The sequence below is a fragment of the Haemaphysalis longicornis genome, unplaced genomic scaffold (genome assembly GCF_048455015.1).
Source record: "Haemaphysalis longicornis isolate Haplotype H1 unplaced genomic scaffold, Haemaphysalis longicornis Haplotype H1 scaffold_14, whole genome shotgun sequence".
Taxonomy (NCBI): Eukaryota; Metazoa; Arthropoda; class Arachnida; order Ixodida; family Ixodidae; genus Haemaphysalis; species Haemaphysalis longicornis.
Genome location: NW_027526245.1, coordinates 32140321 through 32163941, shown reverse-complemented (window position 1 = coordinate 32163941; position 23621 = coordinate 32140321). Strand labels below are relative to the sequence as shown.

The following is a 23621-nucleotide window of genomic DNA, read 5'->3' as shown; positions in this document are numbered from 1 at the left end:
GTCAAAATTAATCCGGAGCCCTCCACTACGGCATAGGCTGATATGGGAGGGACACCGACCGCTCTATGTTTGCTACCAGGCAGTCTCACAAAGCCACAGTCAGTAACATCAGCACTGATTAGAAAAATAAATGCGCTCCACCTTCACAGAGTGGAATGACTTCTATCTCTCGGTTGTCCTTTCTTGCCGTGTTACCGCACACGTCACGGGGAATTTTGCCGCCATCCGCTGCTCACAACACGTGGTCTTTGATTGATTGATTGATTGTGGGATTTGACGCGCCGAAGGTACACCTGGGCTACAATTAGGCGTCCGGGTGAATCTTCAGCACCTGCTGTGGACGGATCTTTGACTTGCACCGACACACGGGCGTTTTCGCCTCCATCTGAAAAGCAGCCACAGCGGCCGGGAATCGAACCCGCGCCCATGGGCTCAGCAGCACAATGTCTTAGCGGTCGAGCCACGGCCGTGGCGGGTACCACAGGGTTTTTCGCCTCTCGAGGCACACAATGCTTGCGCATTACTAACGACTAAGCTGCGTAATGGACAGAGAAATTGCTGCGCGACTTGCATTTAGTGGAACCTTCTTTTATTCTTTCTGCAGGCAACAAAGAATAAATGTGTCCGTGCACTTAAACGCCGTGCTGCGATGCTGTGGCGGTGCGACGAAGCACGTGGTCAAAGCCACGCACAAAAATAGCAAGAAGGCGTACAGAGCCACTCATCACTTCTTCACCACGTAGTCATAGTCTTGCGGCGTCTCGGTGAGCACTTGTCTGTTGAAGACCGTGTAAAACGTGTTAGGTGGTGAATTGGGCATTCTGACGCCCAGCACGTCTACGCCTTGGTACTGGAAGCGGGCGGCTTGCACCAGCTGGGGGTTCTGGCCTTCGTAGACGGCGAAGGTGTACGGTTGTTTTTGGCCCAGCTGGGCGTGTGGCACGAACTCCACCTCGTGGGTAGCGGTGTTGAGCAGGAGCTGCGGGGAAAAAGGGTCTGTATACGTTCTGCCCAGCAACTGAAGTTACGGCACGTATACGCGTCAACATTCGCCATACCGCGGCACATCACTCCTACCTTGAGGTAGGGAAGATCTGCTGCTTACTTTTTGCACTGGTTCCTGCAATATTCTAAGAAGTGGTAGCCTAAGCGTCATTCTAAACGTCGCACTCTTCGGAGTGTGTAATGATAATAATGATTACGGGGGGCGCGTTCACAAACTTGCAGACAGAGGGAGAACGAAAAACGACAATGGCGTTTTAGGCCTTATATAGGATGCCGAATGACATTATTTGGGCGGGCCGTGGTACCCACGAAAACGCAAAGGCACGTGTTATAGGCATGATGGTGGTAATTACCAAAAGAAGAAACGCACTCACATTTTAGAAATTTTTAACGTTGAAAATTTAAACGTTTAACGTCAACAAGGGTTCAAAATATTTTTTCTAGAAGAAAACTTTATGAGAAATAGTTTTTTTTTTTAAATGGCGTTAACCGTTTCTGGAAGTGGCGTCAGCAGCTGCCGTCGCCTGCCAGCGGCAGCCAAATCCGATTCCCGGCCGCGGCGGCCGCTTTTGTGATGGAGGCGAAAAGCAAAAACGCCCGTGTGTGCGAGATTTCGCCCAGGTGGTCAAAATTAATCCGGAGCGCTCCACTACGGCGCGCCTCATCGCCTGCGTTGCGTCGGCGCGTTAAACCCTACAATCAATCAATCAAATCAAATCCGAAAAATTCAAAACGACGAGTAACACGATGTTTTTTTGCCTTTTGCCGATCTTTTAGTGAACTTCGTCTTCTTCAGGGCTTCGCCACCAAGAGTGCACGAAAAATCGTTTTATTTTGAAGCTCAGCAACGTTTCTGCGTCAACTCTCTGGTGGTGAGAGTTTCATTGGTTTCATTTGGCGCTTATCGTGTTCGGGAGTACGCAGATTTAAAGTATCCGTGAAGGTGAATGAGTTGTGCGGAACCTACTAAACCAAAAATGACATTAGAGTGAATGGCATTACATTTTTGCGTGTAGCAGCGAATTAATGGCATTAGAACTTAAGGCATTCATTTTCATGTACGCGCGGCACGGGTACTATTCACTTACTCCGTGGCGTACCATGCAAATAAAAGTTGTAAAAAACCAATACCACACATTCTAAGTCAAACGTATTTTTGTGACATTCAGCCTGAACACTTGTAACCTGAATCTTCGACACGGTACCGCTTTGCCTGAATAATATCCCCTGATTCACACAATGCGATGGCACACACATGCCATATTTAGGTATGGTTGCCGTTGGTAGTTTGTCCCTTCCTCTGTTTTGGTTTCTAACTTTTATGACGTCATGCGAGTCTATCTTTATTCACGTGTGTGGTGATTGGCAATTCACTGTCATCTCTTCCAGGAACAATTCCAAGGGGGTGTGGGCGGCGTGCTTGGCGCGGGAGCGGGGGGAGCGTTTCGCCTGCATGGGCGCGCAGCGCATTCGGGGCTGTGCAGCGACACGTTCAATTCGTCAAAGCAGCGGAGATGTTTGGTATAGCGAGCCATCCTGCAATTATGGCAGCGCAGATTTTTGTGGCATGTCCTCGCAGTCTTGCGCTCTACCACAGCATTCGCAACGTTGTCCTCGAGAACAAATAAGCCGGAACACTGGTGGCACGGTGCAGCACGCGGCTTGTATTCGTGTAACCTGTGACGTATTGGTCCTACACTCTAAGCTGGGTAACCCTTAATAGAGGTATACATTTTCGAATTTTTGTAACCTATAATTTATAAGGTACAAATGTAACCTATATCTTCGTAACCTTTATATACGTATACACGTAAGGGTTACGCAGTTATGGGTTACTTTGCAGCTTTCAGCATGTATACCTTTATATAAGTTACATCTACCGCCGTCCAAGGCCACACAAATTGGAAGGTGTGATGTTGCGCGCCAGGCGCGCTTTCGCCCGCGCCGCTGTGGCGACACCCCCAAGGCGCCTTTCCCGCGTGGTAAACAAACATTGCGTTAGTGGAAGATATGTGCGACCATGCTGTCCATTGCGCCGTCTAAACTTTTGCGTCGGGTGTCTTTTCTTCGTCCCTTGAATAAACTGCCGGCCACACGGCTGGGGCTAAAAGAGAAATTACTTTTATAATTCCTAAAACAGTAGTGCCAAAAAGCTTGAAAATGTTCTCTTAATATATATGCATTGCATTACCTGTTCGATAATCGTTACCCAGGTTGTCACACAAAAATCTTCGTGAGTATTGGCACCGCTTAAGTGCTATAAACAGGCATAACTAAATTTGATGTTTGCATCAGCTTTGTGCCGTTTAAGAAACCGGTATCAAACATGCATGATAGGTCTTTTGCTAAATTGAGCTTTAGTTAAACAACATTAGGCTTTAGTGAAACCAAGCTTGAGTGGAAAGATGCACTTGATAGCATACTTCAAAAGGACGCCAAAGTTATGATAACATAGCCTTAAGCCAAAAATTCTTGTCTGAGATCCTAGGCCATGATTATCAAAATAGAATTGGAGTACATGGACACATATTTGCGCATTTAACAGGAGCACATTTCCAGGAGTTTCGCATCGGTAGTTTTGAACATTCACATTAATATTATGAAACACATGTGGGCTATTTATTAAAAAGCAAAGCTGCGAACCACCCCAACGTTATTATCGTTCCTTAATGAGTATTGGACGAGTGCAGATTCCTGGGCGAATTGGTGTTTCCTATATTGCTTTAGACTTCCAGGTAAAATTCGGTTTATTCATATATCCTTATTAAACCTATTTATTAATGTTGCGTGAACAGCTTCACAAACATGGCCAAATATACAAATTCTTTACCTCAATATTTGCACGGATGTATGCAAAGCATTCCAAATTGTTTGGATACTGCCATTGAACAATTTCAGATGAATTCGAGTTTGAGCTACATTTATAAGATGGTTCTCAGAGGTGCACTTTCCCAGTACAGTGTTGTTGTCATGGTTCCCCACAGAAAAAACGCAGAATGTGGGAAAGTAGAAAGAACATTTATTACAAATTCACTTTTTCATACAAAGCAGTGTTTATGGCTATGTTCCCTACATTCTCCGTTTCACTCAGTCTAATATTACACTTGGAATTCACTCGCCTTTACGAATCCATCTTTACACTTCCCTCTTAGGTTCCTCTTTACAGTTCCACCCGAGTTGTGATTCCCACGCCAAGTTATCGTTTTTTATGCAGCACTAGCAAGTTTCTAGGCCGATTGCAATCTGTCTTTTGGACAAACTTTAAATGGTATGTATAATTTCCTGTATGAAAACAAGGCGCTTGGAAAAATTCAGAGATAAGCTTCGCAATTTACATAGTACACAAGCAGGCACAAAATCAGGGCACGCTGAAGATTTCCCGCGGTCATCTTGTTCCCTGCTGCCGCAGATGGGGGTATATATGTGAGGGGCCGTCACTTGGATTTCCCCACCTTGAAGAGCCATCTACAGAAAATTTCAGAAAAAGAACAAAATCCAGTGCAACCATAAGCCCCTCACACCAAACCACAGGCATGTGAAGTACGAAAAATATATTGCACGAAAATGAAGACGGAGACCAGAGAATGAAATGAAAGGCCACACCAGAGGAGTGATTTACGGCCTTTCCTAATAATTTCACATCATTTCAGTAATCGTTACACAGAGCAATTTGGCCGCATTGTTCAGAACAACGCGAAGCCACTATAGTCATACCGGCCAACCTTCCCGAATTTTAATCGTGCCGTGTTCCAGTTTATCTCCCGAAATGTTTCTGCATGCTCACCCAGAACAGGCAGAAACTTTGGGCTACGAGATAAACTGACATACATTTGCAAAAGAGAAAACAAAAACGTTTCCGCGCCTTCATGTGGAATCACTAGTGCACGCAACAGAGCGAACGTCGCACTAAACCAAGGAAACGTGCTTTCACGATGCTGACGCCACCTGCGTCACATTTTTGGCTGTACTTAAACATCCCCCCCCCCCCCCCCCCTTGGACGGCAGTTTCATTTTGAACAAGGATCCCGCGTGGAAGCCGAAACGTTTTTCATTTAAGTAAAGTGTTCTTATCGGTGGTTTCTTCCTCGGCTATCAGTAAAAAGGAATCGCCAACTTACATTTTTCTTCGTCCAGATGTGTTGTGGGAGAGGATACATCTAGAACTTGCACCGATCTTCAAGTGGCATTCCCAGGAGGTCTGTACCTGTAATGACTCGAAGGGTTATTTGGGTTAAAATGTAATAGGCTTTAGAGCTGGGCAGTTGGTATACATTCATAATGAAAGAACACTTCAAACTTGACAAGACGAAAAAAAAGAACACAACACAAGCACTCAGAACAACTGGAGATTTCTTACAGAGCTATTTTAGAAAAAGAGTTCTTCTTGTTGGCTCTGCAAAACCACGCATCTTATAGAATAGCTAGAGTTGCTGAAAAACTACAAAGCTCCATGCTGAGGAAATTGTTATGTGAATTCATAACGTTCATGTAGTAACGAACTGATAGAAAGAGTCACTAAACATGAGGCAAAATAAGATACGAAATAAAACATCATAACACTTGAAGAAAGGCCTCGCATTTTTACAAGTGAATCATACTTTTGTCTTTGCAGGCCGGGGTGCATCTTTACAAAGAATATTTGAATGAATGTGTTTTAGTTATTGCATTTTCATACCGTTGTTTCCGCTTAAATCAGACTTCATTTCAACTTGTGTCATACGCAGGGGAGTCCTGTTGGCAGCTCAAGGAACACTGCCTGCAAGAAAAAACAGTAGTGCTGATAAGTCATAGCATAGGTAGCCAGATGCAACCACACTTTTTGAACAGCCAGGATCCGATGGGGGTGCAGAACCCATTTTCACACCTGCACCTGTCTCTGTGTAATTCGTCACAATTTCTGTATCATCAAAAAACAATCAAGCAGCCTGCATGCTGGCTCATACATACCACCATTCTGTAAAGTCGCTTTACTGCACTACACTAGGATCACGCGAGACAATCATTTGCCCTGCAATACCACGCGAATAAATAAACGACTGATTTGTGCGAATGAGAATAATAAACCACTTAACATGGTGAAAATGGCCCGCTGTCTCAAAATGTCTAACACCAAATTTACCCACTCAAGGAAAAGAATGAAAAAAATGAGGAGTGTTGTACATACGAAAACGTTTTATTGTGCCCTAAGGCAAACTTTCACAAAAAAGAGGCTTGTGCTGGACAAAAGTGAGTTTAGAAATTTCGGGCAGCATTAAGTGGACTACTTTTCTGTAGCACACACCTTGTGTTTATCCGGATATATTACTACAAGTCCAATAAACTAGACACCATTCCGAATATATGCAGCGAGAAAAATGAACATTTCCCGACGGCTGAAACTAAATGATAATACCCAGAGAATAGCGCGATAATATAAGACTTTAATGGGAAAAAATTCAATTATTCAAACAGAGCTACCTGACAATTACATGGGCCAATAACTCGTCAAGTGCGCCCGATGCAGCGGACAGCGTAAACAAAACGCTCAACACATGACGAAGGCGCGCAAACAGAGCAGAAAGCAGGTCACGGGCGCCGTTATCTGTGCTTTCCCGATCGTCCGCTCTAGTCTGACGCAACGAACGCAAGCCCGTGAGTTCATTAAATTGCCGTCGCGGACAACAGAAAACGTCCAGCGAAGCAACCAGTCAGGTAACGAAAATCCCTCTCGAATGCTGCAATTTCAAATTGAAAAGTCCCCTGCGAAAAGGTATACATCCAATGAAAGCACGGAAACCGTTAAGGGAATATACTCACTGAGTTCGCTTTCACTGGCGCCGGGGCATTGGTCCAACATGCGAACTTGATGCTGGTCGTAGAAGAGCGGGCCGTGAAGCGCTGCCAGTCACAAATGGGCTCGCCGCAGCCTCCGCGACTCACGCCGACAAATGAGTCTTGTGACAGCAATCCTCTCTTCATCGTATGGGGTATCACAGCGGTTAAAAGGCTCGAGTGGCGCGAAAACGCGGCCACCGGGCCTGCCGGCGCCGCCATTTCTCTATATCCCGTCATGCAACGGAGAAATCAACGGCCGCCGGGAGAGAAGGCGCGACGAGCATCTCTTAGAGGTTACAGGGCGTTTTGTAGGTTACAACGTAGAGGTTACATGTCAGATTTTGTTGATGTAACCTATAAATCATTATCGTAACCTATAAATCGCTTTTAACCTCACGCTGGGACTGGGACTGGGAACGGACTGGGATAAAGAAAACATCAAAATGAATCCATTGTAACCTTTATTTTATAGTTACTTCCGTTTAGAAGTTACATTATCGGTTACAAGGATTAGAGTGTATCTTAACATCTTCTAGGAGCAATGTTCAGTAACATTGCTTCCATTTGGCAGTACTGCCATTTTGGCACTGAACCTAAAAGGCGTATTTGACCTTGTCAAGCACACCGCCATCTTTCTTCGACTCAATAAAAACATGCAGCCTGGCGTGACATGTTAGTGCATCCGAGCTGAGGAGGGAAGCGAAGGGCCGAAGAACCTGGAGGAGGAGTGCGGATCCGAGTACCATATATACCGATAGTAGAGAGGCGGTGGCAAGGCTCGGCGGCACCCCAGTCGTCGGATCCACAAACCACCTCAACAAGACGGTTGCGAAGAGTCTTCGCACAACGAAATCCATTACCGTGCGGGTGGACTGGGTGCCGGGACACGCGGGTGGCGTCGGTTACTAGCCCGCCCACGCGTGGGCGAGCACGAAGCAAGTATCCGCTCCGACCCATTACATCCTGTTCCCCCAGCAAGGCACGACCCAGACCCTGCAGGCGACACAGCCGCTGCCAAGCAAGAGAGCAGGGCGAAGCTCTGTGCCGCTACACCCCATGACCCACGGCCACTGCCAGGAAGACTTCCCAGGGGGGCCCACGTCCTGGTACACAAAATAAGAGCAGGGGCTGCTCTTACAGAGGACGTGCTCGAAAAGTGACGGGCATACGTTCCCCGACGCTCAAGACACCGGAGAGAACCCCTCGAGAACTCAAGGGAGACGACCATCGTGACCTGCTCCCCGTGTCACGCGCCAACAAGGCCCACAATGCGGCACATGCTGTGGGAGTGCTCGGTGCTCGCGGCGGAGAGAAGAGCCCATCTTCCGCCGTACATCAAGACCCACCAGGAGTGGGCATCGCCTCCTCTGGGCCGGACTCACCCAAAAGAAACTGTTATGTCCCTGTGGACTTGCGCAAGTACCACGGGGATAGACAAGAGGATGTAGACGCCCTCACCTCTTTTACTGCCTTCCCTGACTAGGCCTTGAGTCCACCCTTCCGAATAAATAATAATAATAATCCGAGTAGATACACGGGAGTGGTGAAGCTGCTCATGGCCAAAGCGGTCACGCGTCATAACCAAAGCACAAGGTGCAGCTACGCCCCTCCCCCCCCTTCTTCCGGGGAAACACGCACGAGCATATGGTACACGCCCTGGACACGTGCACAGGCAGCTGCCGAAAGCGTGCACACCACTGGCCGTGGGCGCACGGGAGCGCGAGCCGTACGTGAGCTGAACAACACCGGCAAAGGATGAAAGGATGAAAGATCACTACAACTTCACCAAAGGATGAAAGATCACTATAACTTCAATGCGAAAACACTAAACGACACGTTCTGCGCAAAAGACGTTTGTTTCTTCCGCCTGAAACCCCGTATCTTTCTTTTTAATTACGATATTTTTTCTTGAGGTACCTAAACGCGAAAATTTCGGCCTGTATGTTTGTCTGTCTGTCCCTCGATTCAACCGTCCGGCCAAAAGTTGAAAGAATTGTCGAACGAGAAGTTTACATAGGCAAAACGTTTCTCGACTACTGAACCTGGTGGCAGGTATGCTTATACTTGTCAACATGATGAGCACAAAGAAAACAAAGTAATAGTTGGATTCTTTCTTAAGTAAAAATGCGACTGCTTGATTTTTGCGATTTAAATTATAGACATACGCTCTGAAAAAAAAAATGTTTTGACCTCAAAATACAAAAACCGCTCGGGGTCCTCCTCGGCGCGGTGTTCCGAGTTCAAAAGTAACCGAAGTTCTTAGTAGATGGTGCGAGTAGTGGAGCGCGGCAAAATTGATTTGACTTGAGCCCACCTCCACGATCCTATATATCGTGGGAGGAGCGAAGCGGGAAGGGGCGAGGGTGAGAGGAAAGAGTAAGAGAGAGTTACGTGGCAGGGGCGGCAGCAGACGATCGTCTGTCGACGGCATTTGCAGCGAAGCGAGAAGATAAGCGGCCAATCTCTCTTACATAAGATGCAGAAGAACGGAAAGTTGGGCTAGTTGGTATGTGTTCATTTTGGTGGAATACAGAAGCGCTCAAAAAACAAGTACGAAGGAAGAAGTAGACAGCACGGCGCTTCAGCAAAGCGCCGGGCTGTCTACTTCTTCCTTCGTACTTGTTTTTTGAGCGCTTCTGTATTACATAAGATGACCTGCGCTTCTCTCTCTCTTTCCTGCATTGACCCGCCTGCGCATAGTCTGTTTGGCTTGAGCTTAGACAGGTTAAGTTAACATTCGCACGCTCCTCGCTCTTCACCGCCGCATTAGTTGTTGCTAAGAAAATGGCGCAGCTTGCACGAGTGGTTCAAATCTGGAGAAACAGCAGAGCTCGCGGATCCTCTCTGGATGACGTCGCTGTGCACGAGCCTTTACACCCGGTGTTGCGCGGTGACGTCACGGCTTGACGGGCGCCGCTGAGGCTCAGCGGAGCGGTGCCTAGGCTAGCGAAACGAGTGCGAGGCTATGCCCAGGTGCGCCAGGGGTCGCTAGTCAACACGATGTGACGTCATCGCTACGCGAGGTTTTTCGGTGCGATGGAGGCACAACGCTCGGCTTAAACAGCTCTGCCGTTAATTAGTGTTCCTGAACTCTAGGTAGGCTGGTAATGCGGTGTACGCGTCTCATAAGGCCTGCGAGCAGCATGTGTTCATGTCCGGAATGTGGCAACAGCAACAGAAAATTGCGGTGGTACGTGGGACGCAGCTCTCTTACGCGAAAGGCACCGCTTGTGACGTCTTGCATGTTATCCATGCCCTGGGTCGTGGGACCCAAGTAGACTGCGTTGCATAGCTGGTCACCGGATGGATCCAGCCATCCTGGCATGTGGGTGATGTGTTTCGTGTGCCTGCTGTCGTCCCTGGCCATCTCCAGGGCCACGAGGCACATCAAAGTGTCTCCGCCGTTCTGGGACGTACCGATCTGCAGCAAAAGAGTCGTAAAAAACGGATACATTTCAAACACGCACGCCTCCGCAAGACCTGCAGGAAGCCAACCACCAATTGCCAGAATGAAATTACCATCTTTGTGGGCTGTCGTCGTCTTTCTGCGTGCGTGCAAACAAGACAAAATGGGAGCGTCGTCTCCCGTTCCTCTTACTCAGTGCCGTGATTTGTTTGAATGCGTACCATTCATTCCTTGCCGGGTGCCCCCGAAGCCAGGACCGTGTAACGCCACGCATTTCCGCAAAAATGCAGATTTGGCGGCAGTAACTCCTTCAAGTGTTATAATACCGTAAATGGAGATGATCTGTGGACAGAATTTCCAAAAACTAAAAAATTAAAAAATAGAAAAAGAAATTCACAAAAATCATCTAACAAAGTAGCAAAAAAGCATCTCATACATCTCCCAAGAAACCGAAGACTCAACAAAAGAAGTTCGCGAAAGAACGTTGAAAATACGCATGAAAATAGCGTAAACAGATCGACTCTGCAGTACGCGTTGCATCTTCGAAAAAAAAAATATAGTAAGCAAAGTAAAGTCACTCCATCACTATAATATGGTATAAATTTACATAATTGGCGAGAAGAAACAAAAGAAAACTTAGAAAGAATAAAAATCCTACGTCTTTCGCTACTCGTAGCCATACTTGGCTGTACTCTAGACAAGCGGCATAAGAATGCTACGCATTTTTAGACAATTCTCTGAGTTTCTGCAGCTCTTTTACAAGCGAAGCTTTCTATGCCAAACTCGTCAGAGTAAAGCGCACTGCAGGAAAGCCAAGTTTACAGAATGGGATTCACCAAACCATGATGATGACGACGATGAGGAGCTTCCGCACACTGTCAATCTTGAAGTCAGTGTTCAGCCTTGCAACTTCACCTTCCATCTGCGCCCAGATCAGCTCGATGGGGTTAAACTCGCAGTGGTATGGTGGCAACCTCAGAACGACGCACCCAGCCTTTTCTGCCGCGACATCAATTCTGAACTTCACGAACTGGTCTTTCACCGGTACCACCAGTTCAAGAAGCTGCTTATTTGTCATCGTTGCATCACCCGGGATACCTTCTGATGTCAGCCAGGCTAGTATGTCAGGCTTGCGTGAGGACATGGTCGGGACAGTCTCCAGGCGCCTGGAGTGGTAGGACGCGTTGTCCATGACGACAACACTATCCCGAGACAGCTTAGTAAGAACAGAGTCAAACCAAGCCCCGAAATGCTCGCCGTCCATTTCCTCGCGATACTCTCGCGACTTCGTTCCTTTGAAGACGGACAAACAGCCGTCAACAAAGCCGTCCTCGTTGCCGATGTGGGTGACTATCAGCCGCGCTCCTCTTCCGGATGGCTGTTTGAGCCCAGTCGTCAAACCACGCTGGAAAGCGTCCTCGGGCGTTTTCACTGTCTCGTCCCTCCAAGCCTTCGTCACGGTGTGGCCAGCGTTTACCCAAGTTTCGTCTGTGTAGAACACCTTGCGGTGCTGCTGCCTGTACTCAGTGATCTGACGAAGGTACCTCTGCCGCCAAATCAGCAGGTCCTGGCCCTCGATCATCATCGAGTTTCGTTCGCGTTTCTCGAAGACGAAGCCGATGTCGCTCAGGAGGCGGCGGATGGTCCACGTTCGAAGGTTGGGGAGAGGCTCACTCCTCAGAAATTCTTCCGCAATCTTCTGTGCAGTAGGAGGCTCGTTGCGCCGGAAGAGGTCGCGCACAATGTTTCTCAGGGCGCACAAAGTGAAGCCGTCATAAACCGCAGTGCGGCATCTGCGGTCTCGCTTCCGGGTCTTTTCCGCTGAGGTGTCAGCTTCCCGCCCGACGCCTTCGCTTGGGATTCGATGTCCAAAATCGGTGTACCGGTGCACTTGTCGTGCGGCAAGTTTCTGTCGCGCCAACGTGCGGGTGCATCTCTCGCAGCTTCATGTAGACGTTCAAAACTGTACGCTAAACGTGGCGACAAAGAACAATGCCGCTGCAGTTCTTCCTGTACAGATGCTTGGGCGTTGATTGGCTCTCTGAGATGAACTCGCCCCGGACCGCAAACGCGATGAAGAATCTGGAGTCGAAGAAACAGTGACAAATGCGGCTGCAGGTAGAACTGCGTAGTCACGCTCCGCCAAAAAATCGACCTCGTACGAGACGTCCATGTTGGAGAATGAGATGGGGGAAAATGTGAGGACAAAAATACAATGCGTGAAGCAAAAAGGCCACTACACGCTAATACTTCGTAATTTTAAAGCTAGTGAATAATTCATACGTGTGTAAATACAACACGTAAGCCATAAAAAGTAAACTGAAGTTTGTTAATTTTTCTTATTAAGGTTCTGTTTTGTCATTTTTGCACCAGCTTTTGACTGTGAATGGCGATTTTGTATGATATTTTTGCGTTTTGATACACGCTAGTTGTGCTAATGTATCTCACATTAAAATTTTAAAATCGCAAGAACATTAGGTTTGCTTGTTTTAGTTTTGGGGGTTCTTTTATTTTGTGCTTCCAAAAATATTTCCAATAACGCACTCTTTGCGCCAAGCGGAGGAACAACAGCCGGTTGCGGTGATGAGGCGTAAGGGCAACTTCCGTTGCCGTTCTTAATTTGTAACCGAGTATGGTATGGCAAGGTGGGCTATGGCCAGTTGGGCAATGTCAGGTATTGCCAGTTGGAATATCGAACATTATGGCAAGTTGGGCTAGCGGGTTCATAGTGGCCCTACGTAATCGTGAATGACAAGATATGAAAACACCTGGCTCTTCAGGGGGGGAGTATGTATGTGTGTGTTTTTCTAATAAAATTCTGTTGAGAGTTAAGCGCTGTGTCGTCGTTCATCCTGCTTCTGTCCCGTCTCGTTGGCGCTGATTGTTCGACATGACCCCTTAAATGGCCCGGCACCCTCTTCGCAAGGCCTCTCGTGTTGTGCAGGGATGCGTTTGTTTGAAGGACAAAAGCGCTCGTTGTAGGCGTGTAAAAGGGGCGACGGCCGCCTGGGGAAGGCATGCCGACGCTTGAATAATTCCGGCGTTATTAGTACGGTCGCCCGTAAGGCGACCTATGTTGCTAGCGTTCGCCTAGACCTTTAGTGTAAGGGATAGAGCGACCCGGCGCGGTGGCTCAGTGGCTAAGGGGTTGTGCTGCTGAGCACGAGGTCGCGGGTTCGATTCCCGGCCACGGCGGCCGCTTTTCTGATGGAGGCGGAAAGCAAAAACGCCCGTGTGTGCAAGATTTCGGCGCACGTTAAAGATCCCCAGGTGGTCAAAAATGATACGGAGCCATCCACTACGGCACGCCTCATCGCCTGCGTTGCGTCGGCGCGTTAAGCCCTACAATCTATCTAAGGAATAGAGCAAACTCAGGAATATGCCGTGCCAAATAGCTAAGGCAATAGCGTGCAGGGACGACATTTTTTTCTACGACGCCCGCCAAGTTTGACAACAAAATGTCCACAAATTCAGAGAGCTGTCGATTGATGCACCAGCATTCCTACGCCGCCCTTCTTCATTTTAGATGTTTTTGCGTCCGACAAACAGTGTATATTCACACTCTATAACTAATAAACATTTTAACTTCGTCAATTGTGCAATCTGCACGTTGCACGGTTGGGCTTCTTTCTTTATTATTTGCGCTTCGGTTTGCTCCTTTTTCGTGGCTTGATTATTTTATCGTTGTCGTGTGAGGGTGGTGTATACAACAAAAATTTCAGATATGGTCTGTTTGTTTTTACTTTTATTTTTAGTTTCTGTATTCTTTCGTTTTTAATTTCATCCGAGCAATTATCCCAATTCGCATTATATTTCGCCAATTATGGGTTCTTGTGAAAAATTAAGCCGTTCTACTCAATGTGAAAGTTGTCTGAAGTGCAGAGCAGTGATTCGCCATAATGGGCTCTGGCGCCGTTATCCGCCCTCTCTTACCACCAATCACGCTCTTCGCCACCCTGTCTCATGCCTCGCCTGATGAATTCAACTGATGAATTCAACTTTGTCCCACGCATTTCAAATTTCCCGCCCTCGCAGTGCTCGCGCACCCCCTGCCTGAAACTGCGCCAACGGGAGTTCTGTTGTTTTGTTGTGTGAGCTACACTGGCCGAGGTTGAGCAGTTTCACGTGGTTCCCGGAGAGCCGTGCTGCGCATGCGCGAGGAGCAGTAACGTCTCACGGCGCACAGCTGGCGCGCCGGAGCCGCCGCCGCTGCGACTGGACTGGACTGGACTAGATTGGATTGGACTGGATTGGACTGGACTTAACTGGGTTGGATTGGATTGGATTGAATTGGAAATCGTTTTAGCAGCAGTAAGCATGATAATCAGCTAATCCTATACAACCAGGAAACCCAAGAATAACGAGCTGAATCAGCTCACGCTATATATCCTGGCATAGACCAGCTAAGCCAGTGCTAATTTTTTTGTGCTTGCTTTTCCTCCCGCACGTGCCGGCGTTGCACTGACTCTTTTTTTCGCCTACTGTCGTAAACACCAACCCAACGAGCGTTCCTAACTAAATGAACGCGGGTGCTGCCGGTTAATAGCATATATTTTGCCACAAATGTACGTGTAATTTTTTTTTGCGCTAAACAAAAGAGTTAAAAGACAAGCGCCACCGGTTCACGAGATTGATTGATTGTTGGGTTTAACGCGCCGACGCAACGCAGGCGATGAGGCGCGCCGTAGTGGAGGGCTCCGGATTAATTTTGACCACCTTGGGATCTTTATCGTGCGCCGAAATCTCGTGCACACGGGCGTTTTTGCTTATCGCCTCCATCAGAAAAGCGGCCGCCGCGGCCGGGAATCGAACCCGGACCTCGTGCTCAGCAGCGCAACGCCTTAGCCACTGAGCCACCGCGGCGGGTCCGGTTCACGAGTTTGTAACGCTTATGACTATATAAACCGCTTGCTTCTCGAGGCCTCTGCGGGACGCCGCCACGACAGCCGCCACGGCAGCCGCGACGACAGCCGCTACGACGGAACGTGGTAGGTCTGGGCCCATCGAGCGAGCTAAGACGACAAGGCGAGCCGCTATAAAGTGCTCTGCACTTAAAATGCATGGCGTTACACGGTTTGCACGGCTCAGTACTCGACGAAGAAAGGAATGCTTAGTAATTAAAAATAGGGCGAGTGGTACTCGCTCCCTTCTGGCTGTTCAGACCCCCCGGGAATGCTTTCGGAAACCCCTTGCGATTCTTCGCTACGTAGGCGAAAGTCATCAGTGATCGGTTTTCTCTGCCGCTAGCTTCTGAAAACCAAGCATCCTTACCCTGATAGCATTGGTGGGAATCGAGCTCACTCCAAAAATAAAACTGCGGATCCACTCTTCGTCGTAGGCAGGTATTTCTTGCGTAGGAGTCTGCAGTCGTGCGGAGGAGCCTGAAAGACAGTGCAATACGAAAGCTCAGGTTCTTGTTAAATGCGGTTGAAATTATAGTACAACGCCGGTATTTAGATGTCGTTTGCGCGTCGTGAAACAAAGAAACAAAAAGCACGAGCTGTTCATTCGGTGAAGGGGGACGATGAGGCAAGCTTTTAGGGGCAACGCATATTTTAGGTTTTTTTTTTTTTTATAGCGTTGATGGCGGTCATTCCTAGGGCGGCAGGTACAGTTAGAGCCCTTTTCAGCTGAGTCTTCGCGATACAGTTGGCTTCGCCGCAAGGCGCTTTTCGCACACGCAGAGCAAGAATGAACGGAAGCCTCCTACGTCTGTCTCGCACTCACAGCTGAGTAGCATCAATGAAAGAAATGATTTTTTTTCTTCCGCAGGCAGTAAAAATACACGGAGACCTAGCCCCATAAGCTTCGCTCAAAAGAAGAATACAAATACGCAAAGAGTGAGCGGAGTGAATGAAGCCCACGCCTGGCGCGCATGACCAGGAGCGCTCCCCTTTGTTATATCCCTTTCCTTCCAAACAAAAATATTTCAGAAAAAAATGGCCACAAGTAATTAAATGTTGTGTATTTACCTTTTCCTAATGATGCTTCGACAAGTGAAAATGTAAAGCTCAGAGTATTTCACACAAAAAACAAACCCACACATATGTGTGAGCTGGGCTTCTATTCGTATGATCTGCGAATAGTAAGAATACCATAAAAACGGCATCAGGCGCATAAAACTGCATTTTACGTATTATTTTAAACTTTTATATTTTTTCCAGGAGTATTTATATTATAAATAGGATTTTGTGAAAATAAATAATGAAGTTTTATTAATATAGTACTTAATAAATATAATTAATATTATTATCACAAGTAATTACGGAACTAGTTCAAGGTTAAGGCGCAAGAAAACATTACCAACGAGCCAGCACAAAACCGCGAATAAATGAGACACCAAGAAAGCAAGAAAAAATTATTTATCGCTAGCGCTGCAGTGCACGAGCCCGCCCAGCAAAATTTTCGTAACGACAAAAGCCCAGCCCACACATATGTGTGGCTGCATTTTTCAAGCGTGATGACGGAACGCACACGAAGGGAACGGGTGTATTCTTTAGCCGATCGTGTTTTTCCAAGTCCTGCAATTTGTGTCTTACGCTTGTTATTCAGAAAATACCAGAATAGCAAGAAGAAAAAAATTCCCCCGCATTTCCCCGAAGGGGAGTATGAGGAAGTGCGAAGCACGGGGTGATGCTATGAGGGGGAGTTTGTTGAAGTTTGGTGGCATTTTGCCCGTTAGTTACATTAACACCCCCTCGTGATCACGTTCGGCTTAACATGCCTCGTTTGTCCCTCTGCGGAAATCTTGGTGAATTAACGTGTATGTTCGAGAGATGTTCGAGAGGGAATGTAATCACGCACACACACACGCACGACGAAGACGCGCGCGCGACTACAGGAGCCGAGCGAGAGAGCACGCGCGCGCCGACCCACGGAGGTCTGGCCGTTTATTGCTGCATATTGGCCCCGAGGACATACCGTGGCGCCACCTACGAATGACGTCACTTGTAGGACGCCGGGTCGGGTTGTCGTCTGCTACAACCAATTTCTTTTGCGTGTGCGGCCGCGTGTTTTTGTGTGTGTGTATGTGTGTGCGTGTGTGTGTGTCTGTCTGTCTGTCTGTCTGTCTGTCTGTGGCCACCCCCCCCCCCCGCGCTCCTTGTGGATTTGATGCAAATTACCCAAAAAAGTTGTCTGCAACCCGAATAATCCGGGCGAGCAATCAGCGACTCGCTTTTTCCCGGCGACCCCGCCGCGCCCCACAGCTCGTACGCAGTCAGCTAACGCCAAGGACAATGCAACTGATGCCGAGAAAAGTACACTTTAAATTCATTATGAAATACTTGTGACGTGACATGTACGAGACTGTGTGTGCAAGGAAACACCTTGTAACAGCGACGGAAGCGCGTCGCTCACTTGTGATCTCACCGCGCGTACTGCTCGCCTTGCCTGGTAAATGAATGACTACGTCAGAACGGTGATCGGATTGCTTCGCCGAGCATGATGAGAAGTGCTGTTATGATGCGCAGTTTGGCTTAAGCAGTGCCTATTACCCCTAAAATGTTTTTCATAGTTATTCCCGGATTTGATTAACGATCACTGCCGTAGCCTGTACTCTGCACGACTGATATGTTTACTTTTCGCGACAACTCGTCCGCAATGTATGAATGGCATGAACGCGAATTTTCAACGCCTTCGAGCGGGTGTGGACATGGCTATATTTAGTTTTCATTATGACTTCGGCGTGGGACTGTATAATTGTAACGTGGGCTCTTTTCTGTTTACAGTGAGCCTGCCTTCCTCTAGCATCAATGAAACTCACGATTGCTCACAGAAGGCGAGGCTGTGTACGAGGCGAAACACGTCGTTAATGAATTAGGGTAATTGGGAGTTTTAAAATAGGAGAACCGAGCGTTGGGGGCCCCTCAAAGTGATAGGGGAACCCAAACGCAACACACGCGCGCGCGACGAAAGGGTCTTCTTGAGCCGCTCGCCGCCGGCTTCGGATGCACGTATTCGAATGCTGGGAACTTTAGGCTTAACGTCGCGGCAGATATTTCTTCGCCGCTATCGTTACAGTTGTGAATGAGAGTCCCCAATACAACTTTTCACTTCACTGTCACCCTCTTTCGTGTATGTGTAACTTTGTATCCGCGTCTGTTTAAGCGATCGATGATCAAGATACCTGCCACGGCCTCGGCCGATGCTTGCGCACAGGCACATATTCCTTCGGCCCCTCGCCGCACCGCGCGTGAAAGCGGGATTCACACGACGGAGAAACCCTCTCTTTTTGGCCTGCGGGACCCGCTCACGTGACCGCTTTTAGGCTCCGCCCTTCGGTGGGGATAGCCCGCGGTCGCTCCGCGAAAGGAAATGCCTCCGCATGTTTTCGCTCAACGGCGGTGGCCCTCGGTGGGGAATGGAACCTGTTCCTCGGCGCTGTCGTCGCTAGTCACTCCGCGTAGCTCCGCACGTGTGGATGCGCCGCCAGGCCGGATAATCCGGTCACGTGCTGTTGACGTCACATATCCGTCCGCCTCCGTGAGAGGGTTTCTCCGTCGTGTGAATGCCGCTTGAACGGGCCGGCGGTGCCGGGACCGACCTCCGCGGCCGGTCGGCGTAAATGGCGGCAGATATTTGAGCGTCGCTTTGGAAACCACAGCTGATGACACTACCTAGCACAATTTTTCACCACTCTAACATCCACATTCACCGCTGTCGAATTACGTTTCCACAACTAGCGTGATTTTAAAAAGCGGCGAGGAGTTGTTGCTGCCGCGACCTGCGTCGGTTCGAGCTGCTCCGTCGGCCGTGCGGGCAGGCACGGCGGTGTGTGCGCGGAGCGTTTCTGCGAGCAGTAAACGCTTCATGATTTCTTGCCTTATACATTTGTTGCAAACAAGGGAAATATAGAAACTTAGCTTGGCAATCATCGTAGTCTACATTGTTGATCGGGGAAACGAGCCGCAGCTTACGCTTCGGTCGCATACGTACGCCACCACGATCAAGTTGTTTGCAGAGAACGTACTACAGTTGATACGGTTATAAAATCCCCATGACGTCAAACTGCGCTTGACGCAATGAGAGTTAACTTCAAACGACGGAAATTAACACGAAAATACTTTTAGAATGCGCGTCTTAAAGGGACACTGAAGTGAATTTGTCAAGCTCCCGTTTTTGCTTGCACTGCGTAGACTGGCTCAAATTAGCACACTTTTCATCGTTTATCCGGTTGACAAATCGGTAATTATTTTACAAAGCGCGAAAGAAGAAAAACTACCATGCGCGGTTTGCGGCGGCCGCACCAACTAAAGCTGTGACGTTAGGAGGAGCCGCACCGTGATTGGACAATGCCCAAGGTTAGCAATCAAACAAGTTTCGGTTTCGGTTTCGGTTCTGTAAAACACAACCAATGGCGTTGTTGGATGGGCATTCTCAATATCTCAGTAATCATCGTACCGCGCTTCTGCCATGTTGTCGGCTGTAAATTGCACAAGATAAGCCTACCAGGACGGCTTGTAGTCGTAGCCAGTGTTGTACACGTTCCTCCAAAATAGGAACGAAAGCTCGTTCCTCGTTCCTTGCCAATTTTGAAAGGAGTTCCCGTTACAAGTTCCTTTATTGCGAAAGGAACGCGTTCCAGTTCCACTTCGTAAGTTGGAACGTGTCGTTACATTAACGTTACAATTAGGTTTTTAAATTAAAATATAGTGTTCGATAATCCTGGGTAGAAATTAAGTGAGACATTTAAAACTCACATCGAGCTACGTATATTTTAAGAATATTCACACCACCGGCAGCAGATTATGTGGAGATAAAGATAATCAAAAGAAACGCTCCTAGGCGAATTTTTTCAGGGAGCACTGGAGAAACTCCAGCGGCTTGGGGACATTTCGGTGCAGGATATTTCGGTGCGGAAATTTCGGTGTCCAAATTTCGGCGACCAAATTTTCCGGTGCTTGCCTGTTTGCGACAGCCGTTATATTTTTATTTCCGCTTAACGTGGGTTATGGACAACAATCTGGAGCAGTGAATTTATTTTTTTTATTGATGCCATGTTCGATCTTTGCCAGGTATTTTTAGAAATTCTACATTTCTATATTTTTGTTTAATACCTCTTCCTGGAACACCTGTTATGCAGCCGATTGAATTCTTTAGCACACGTTTTTTTTTTCATTTATGAGAGGTTGTTAATTTATATTCGCTCTTTTTAGCTAAGGCAATTACCCGTGTTTACCATGGTCTACCGCCTCTTTTGTATTTTTTTAAATCACACCCTCAAATTACAAAAATTACATGCACACTCTCAATATCCAAAAAGTAACAAACATTAGCTAGCCCATCAGAATGAAGAAAACATTATGAAGAGTATTACGTAGGCTGGGCTGCCTTGCTAAAATGAATTCGCGAACACTGGTCTAGGATATTGTCTGGGAGGAAAAACGGGCTTTTTGGAAAACAGCCGCAGGTTCTAATGTCCTAACTGCTCATTAAGCGCGTACCGGTTGTGCATACAAAATCCAGCCATTGTGCTCGGGACAACCAACCTTCGTTTAATGTTTACAAACCTACATTTACCACATTTTAATTCTTTGTTCTAGCGCCCCCCCCCCCCCCCCACCTTCCGCCTGTACGCTCGAATCTCGACCAGATTTCTTTTTCAGCCATATTATTTTCGGTTTCCCCTGAAAATCCTACATGCGTGGTGGAGTTCTTTGTCTCCGAAGCGTCACCGCAGTGATTTTTTATTTTTTATTTAGAACATACTGCTAGCCTCTTAGTGGAGGCTTTTGCAGGAATTGGGTGATACATTCAGAACAATTACATAGCACACTTCGCGTTTAGAACATAGAAAAAGCTTTACATTCACCATGGGCGCACGGAACCTCTATGGAAGCTCTATGGAACCTCTATGGAACCTCTATGGAGTGGGCATGGAAGCGGCGCTGCGCATCCGATGGCTAACGCTCCGTTCCTGCAATTTGTTCAGGTTGCTGCTGTGCTCTGCATCTACGACCATCACGGCGCGGAACCATGCTGTCCCGTGCCCTTACCAAAGGATTCACTTCGGCTTCGGATGCGCTCCCCCTACGAAGATTGCAGCGATACCGTTGGACTCTGTTTCAACTGGCGCACAGTCACATCGCCGGCAGCATCACGAGCCGTGCCGAATATAAGAAGCATCGACGACCGGCGCTACTTCAGTGGGCATGGAAGCGGCGCTGCGCATCCGATGGCTAACGCTCCGTTCCTGCAATTTGTTCAGGTGTGTAATAGTTACTCGCTGTACGCTAAGCGTACAAGTAACCGCAACTTATTGCTGTTTCCATGCCCACACGTTGTTTGCAACTTGTTTGATGATTGCATTGATGTTTTTGGCATGTTGCTTTTGTGTTGCGGGGATGTGGAGCGTAACCCCGGCCCTCTTAAGAAGTCTAAAGAACGCACTGACGAAACCGTTGAAGCACCCTCTAAAGAACCCACGATCCCTCTCGCCAGCGATTCCGAATGGCAAAAGGAAATCTTGCAGCATTTACGCGATTTAAAACTCCAGTCAGGCGTTCTTACTGGTGGGCAAGCTGACTTGCTGAAAGCCGTAAACGAAGTCAAAGCTGCCCAAGAGTCTGTGGAATCAAAACTGGTAGCAATCACTGAAAGACTCACCGCACTTGAGGCCAGAACGGAATCTATTGGCACAATTGAACATGCTTTACAAGCTACGCGAGAATCGATCAGTGGCATTACTACTGCTAACGAAACGCTGCGGTCACGTCTGGACGACATGGAAGATAGGAGTCGCCGTAATAATCTGGTATTTCATGGCTTAACTGATAGCAATGAAAAATGGAACGAGACAGAAGCCAAAGTTATGGCTGCTGTTGCGCAGTACATTGATCCTAGCTTAACAACCGATGAAATTGAGCGCGCTCATCGCTTGTCAGGTACTTATCAGGATGGTCGTTGTAGACCTGTAATCGCTCAATTTAGAAGCTTTAAGACGAAACAAGCGATACTGGTGCAACGCGCGAAACTAAAAGGCACCGGCATCTCAATCGCTGAAGATTTTTGCTTAACGACAAGACACGCTCGAAAAAAGTTAACTGAATTCGCGAAGTCCCTACCGCACTCCCCCGCTTTCAAACTACGATATGATAAGCTGCACGTGAATAATGCCACTTACATTTACGATGCCCTAACTGACGAAGTGCAGCATATTGCACGTAGCAGTCCTTCTCGGCAAAGTGGTTCATCGAACAACCGAAATACCAGTACTTCCGATGTCCAAACCTCTACCTCACGTGCAGGCGCAAATGAGCTGGCATTGCCTGAAAACACCCATCCACCAAACACATAACAATTAGCGAGAGGATGTGGTCAACGTGAAACTTCCAATTACCTTCCAGTGATTTTTTGTAACGTAAGAAGCGTCATGAATAAACGGGATCAGCTGAATGCCCTAATATCCTCTAGTGATGCTGATTTAATTATACTAACCGAGACATGGCTTAACGCAAAGATAAGAAATGCAGAAATTTTTCAAGTGGATAAACGATACAATCTTTACCGCTGCGACCGAGATGGCCGGCATGGAGGTGGAACCTTGATAGCAGTATCGCAAAATATTCCTTCTTTTCCCATACCCCTTGTTACCGATCTCGAGATTGTCTGCGTATGCACCACGTTCGGCAATACAAGAATAGTTGTGATAGCCTGCTATCGACCCCCCTCCGCTCCCTCTACTTTCGTGGAGGAATTGCACGACGTACTAAATGCTATCGTTTGCCGATACCCTTCGTTACCTATAATTTTGCTAGGAGATTTTAACTTTCCGAACATTGACTGGTCAAATTCTTTCCCTACCCTTAAACCATTTTCTTCCCAATCTCAGAGTTTCTTAGACCTCTGTGCCTGCTTTAATTTTACTCAACTTGTTAAAGAGCCGACTAGACTTAGTGGCAATACCGCAAACACTCTTGATTTAATCTTGTCGACTCATCCTGACTTCGTATCGAGCATTAGTTATCTTCCAGGTATTAGTGATCACTCAGTATTGCATTTCAATCTTCAATTCTCCTTCAAACGCCTTCAACAAAAGCTTAAACTGATTCGTGATTATAGTAAGGCTGACTTCGACGTCATTAATCTGAATCTCGGCTCCTATCTGGACACGTATCTAGAACGGTTTGATGACCGTAGCGTGCAAGAAAACTGGAACTTATTCCTTGGAAAAATAACCGAGCTTACCAATGCGCATGTTCCCCTGAGGCGTATTCGCTCTGATGGAAGATCCCCGTGGTACAATAGGACACTTACTCGTTTGTTAAACAAAAAGAAGCGGCTATTCCGCAAAGCGAAATTTCACAACACTAGTGATCGCTGGGCGTCATATTTTTCTGCTCAAACAGAATACACTAGCTCAGTACAACACGCCAAACGGCACTTTTTGAACAAC

At 47.6% G+C, this 23621-nt stretch overlaps 1 protein-coding gene and 1 long non-coding RNA gene across 2 annotated transcripts; both read right to left on the bottom strand.

The window, feature by feature from the left end:
- Positions 1-678: 678 nt before the first annotated feature.
- LOC144165029 (uncharacterized) lies at positions 679-15601 on the bottom strand. The gene is made up of 3 exons (XM_077695191.1): positions 15497-15601; positions 10034-10240; positions 679-979 (listed from the first exon to the last, which is right to left on the bottom strand). The coding sequence occupies exons 2-3, from the start codon at positions 10205-10207 to the stop codon at positions 725-727; spliced, it is 429 nt and encodes a 142-aa protein (XP_077551317.1). The 5' UTR covers positions 10208-10240; positions 15497-15601; the 3' UTR covers positions 679-724.
- Positions 3829-5739, bottom strand: LOC144165028 (uncharacterized). The gene is made up of 3 exons (XR_013321316.1): positions 5681-5739; positions 5124-5209; positions 3829-4470 (listed from the first exon to the last, which is right to left on the bottom strand). It is a non-coding gene; the product is annotated as an uncharacterized LOC144165028 (long non-coding RNA).
- Positions 15602-23621: the final 8020 nt, after the last annotated feature.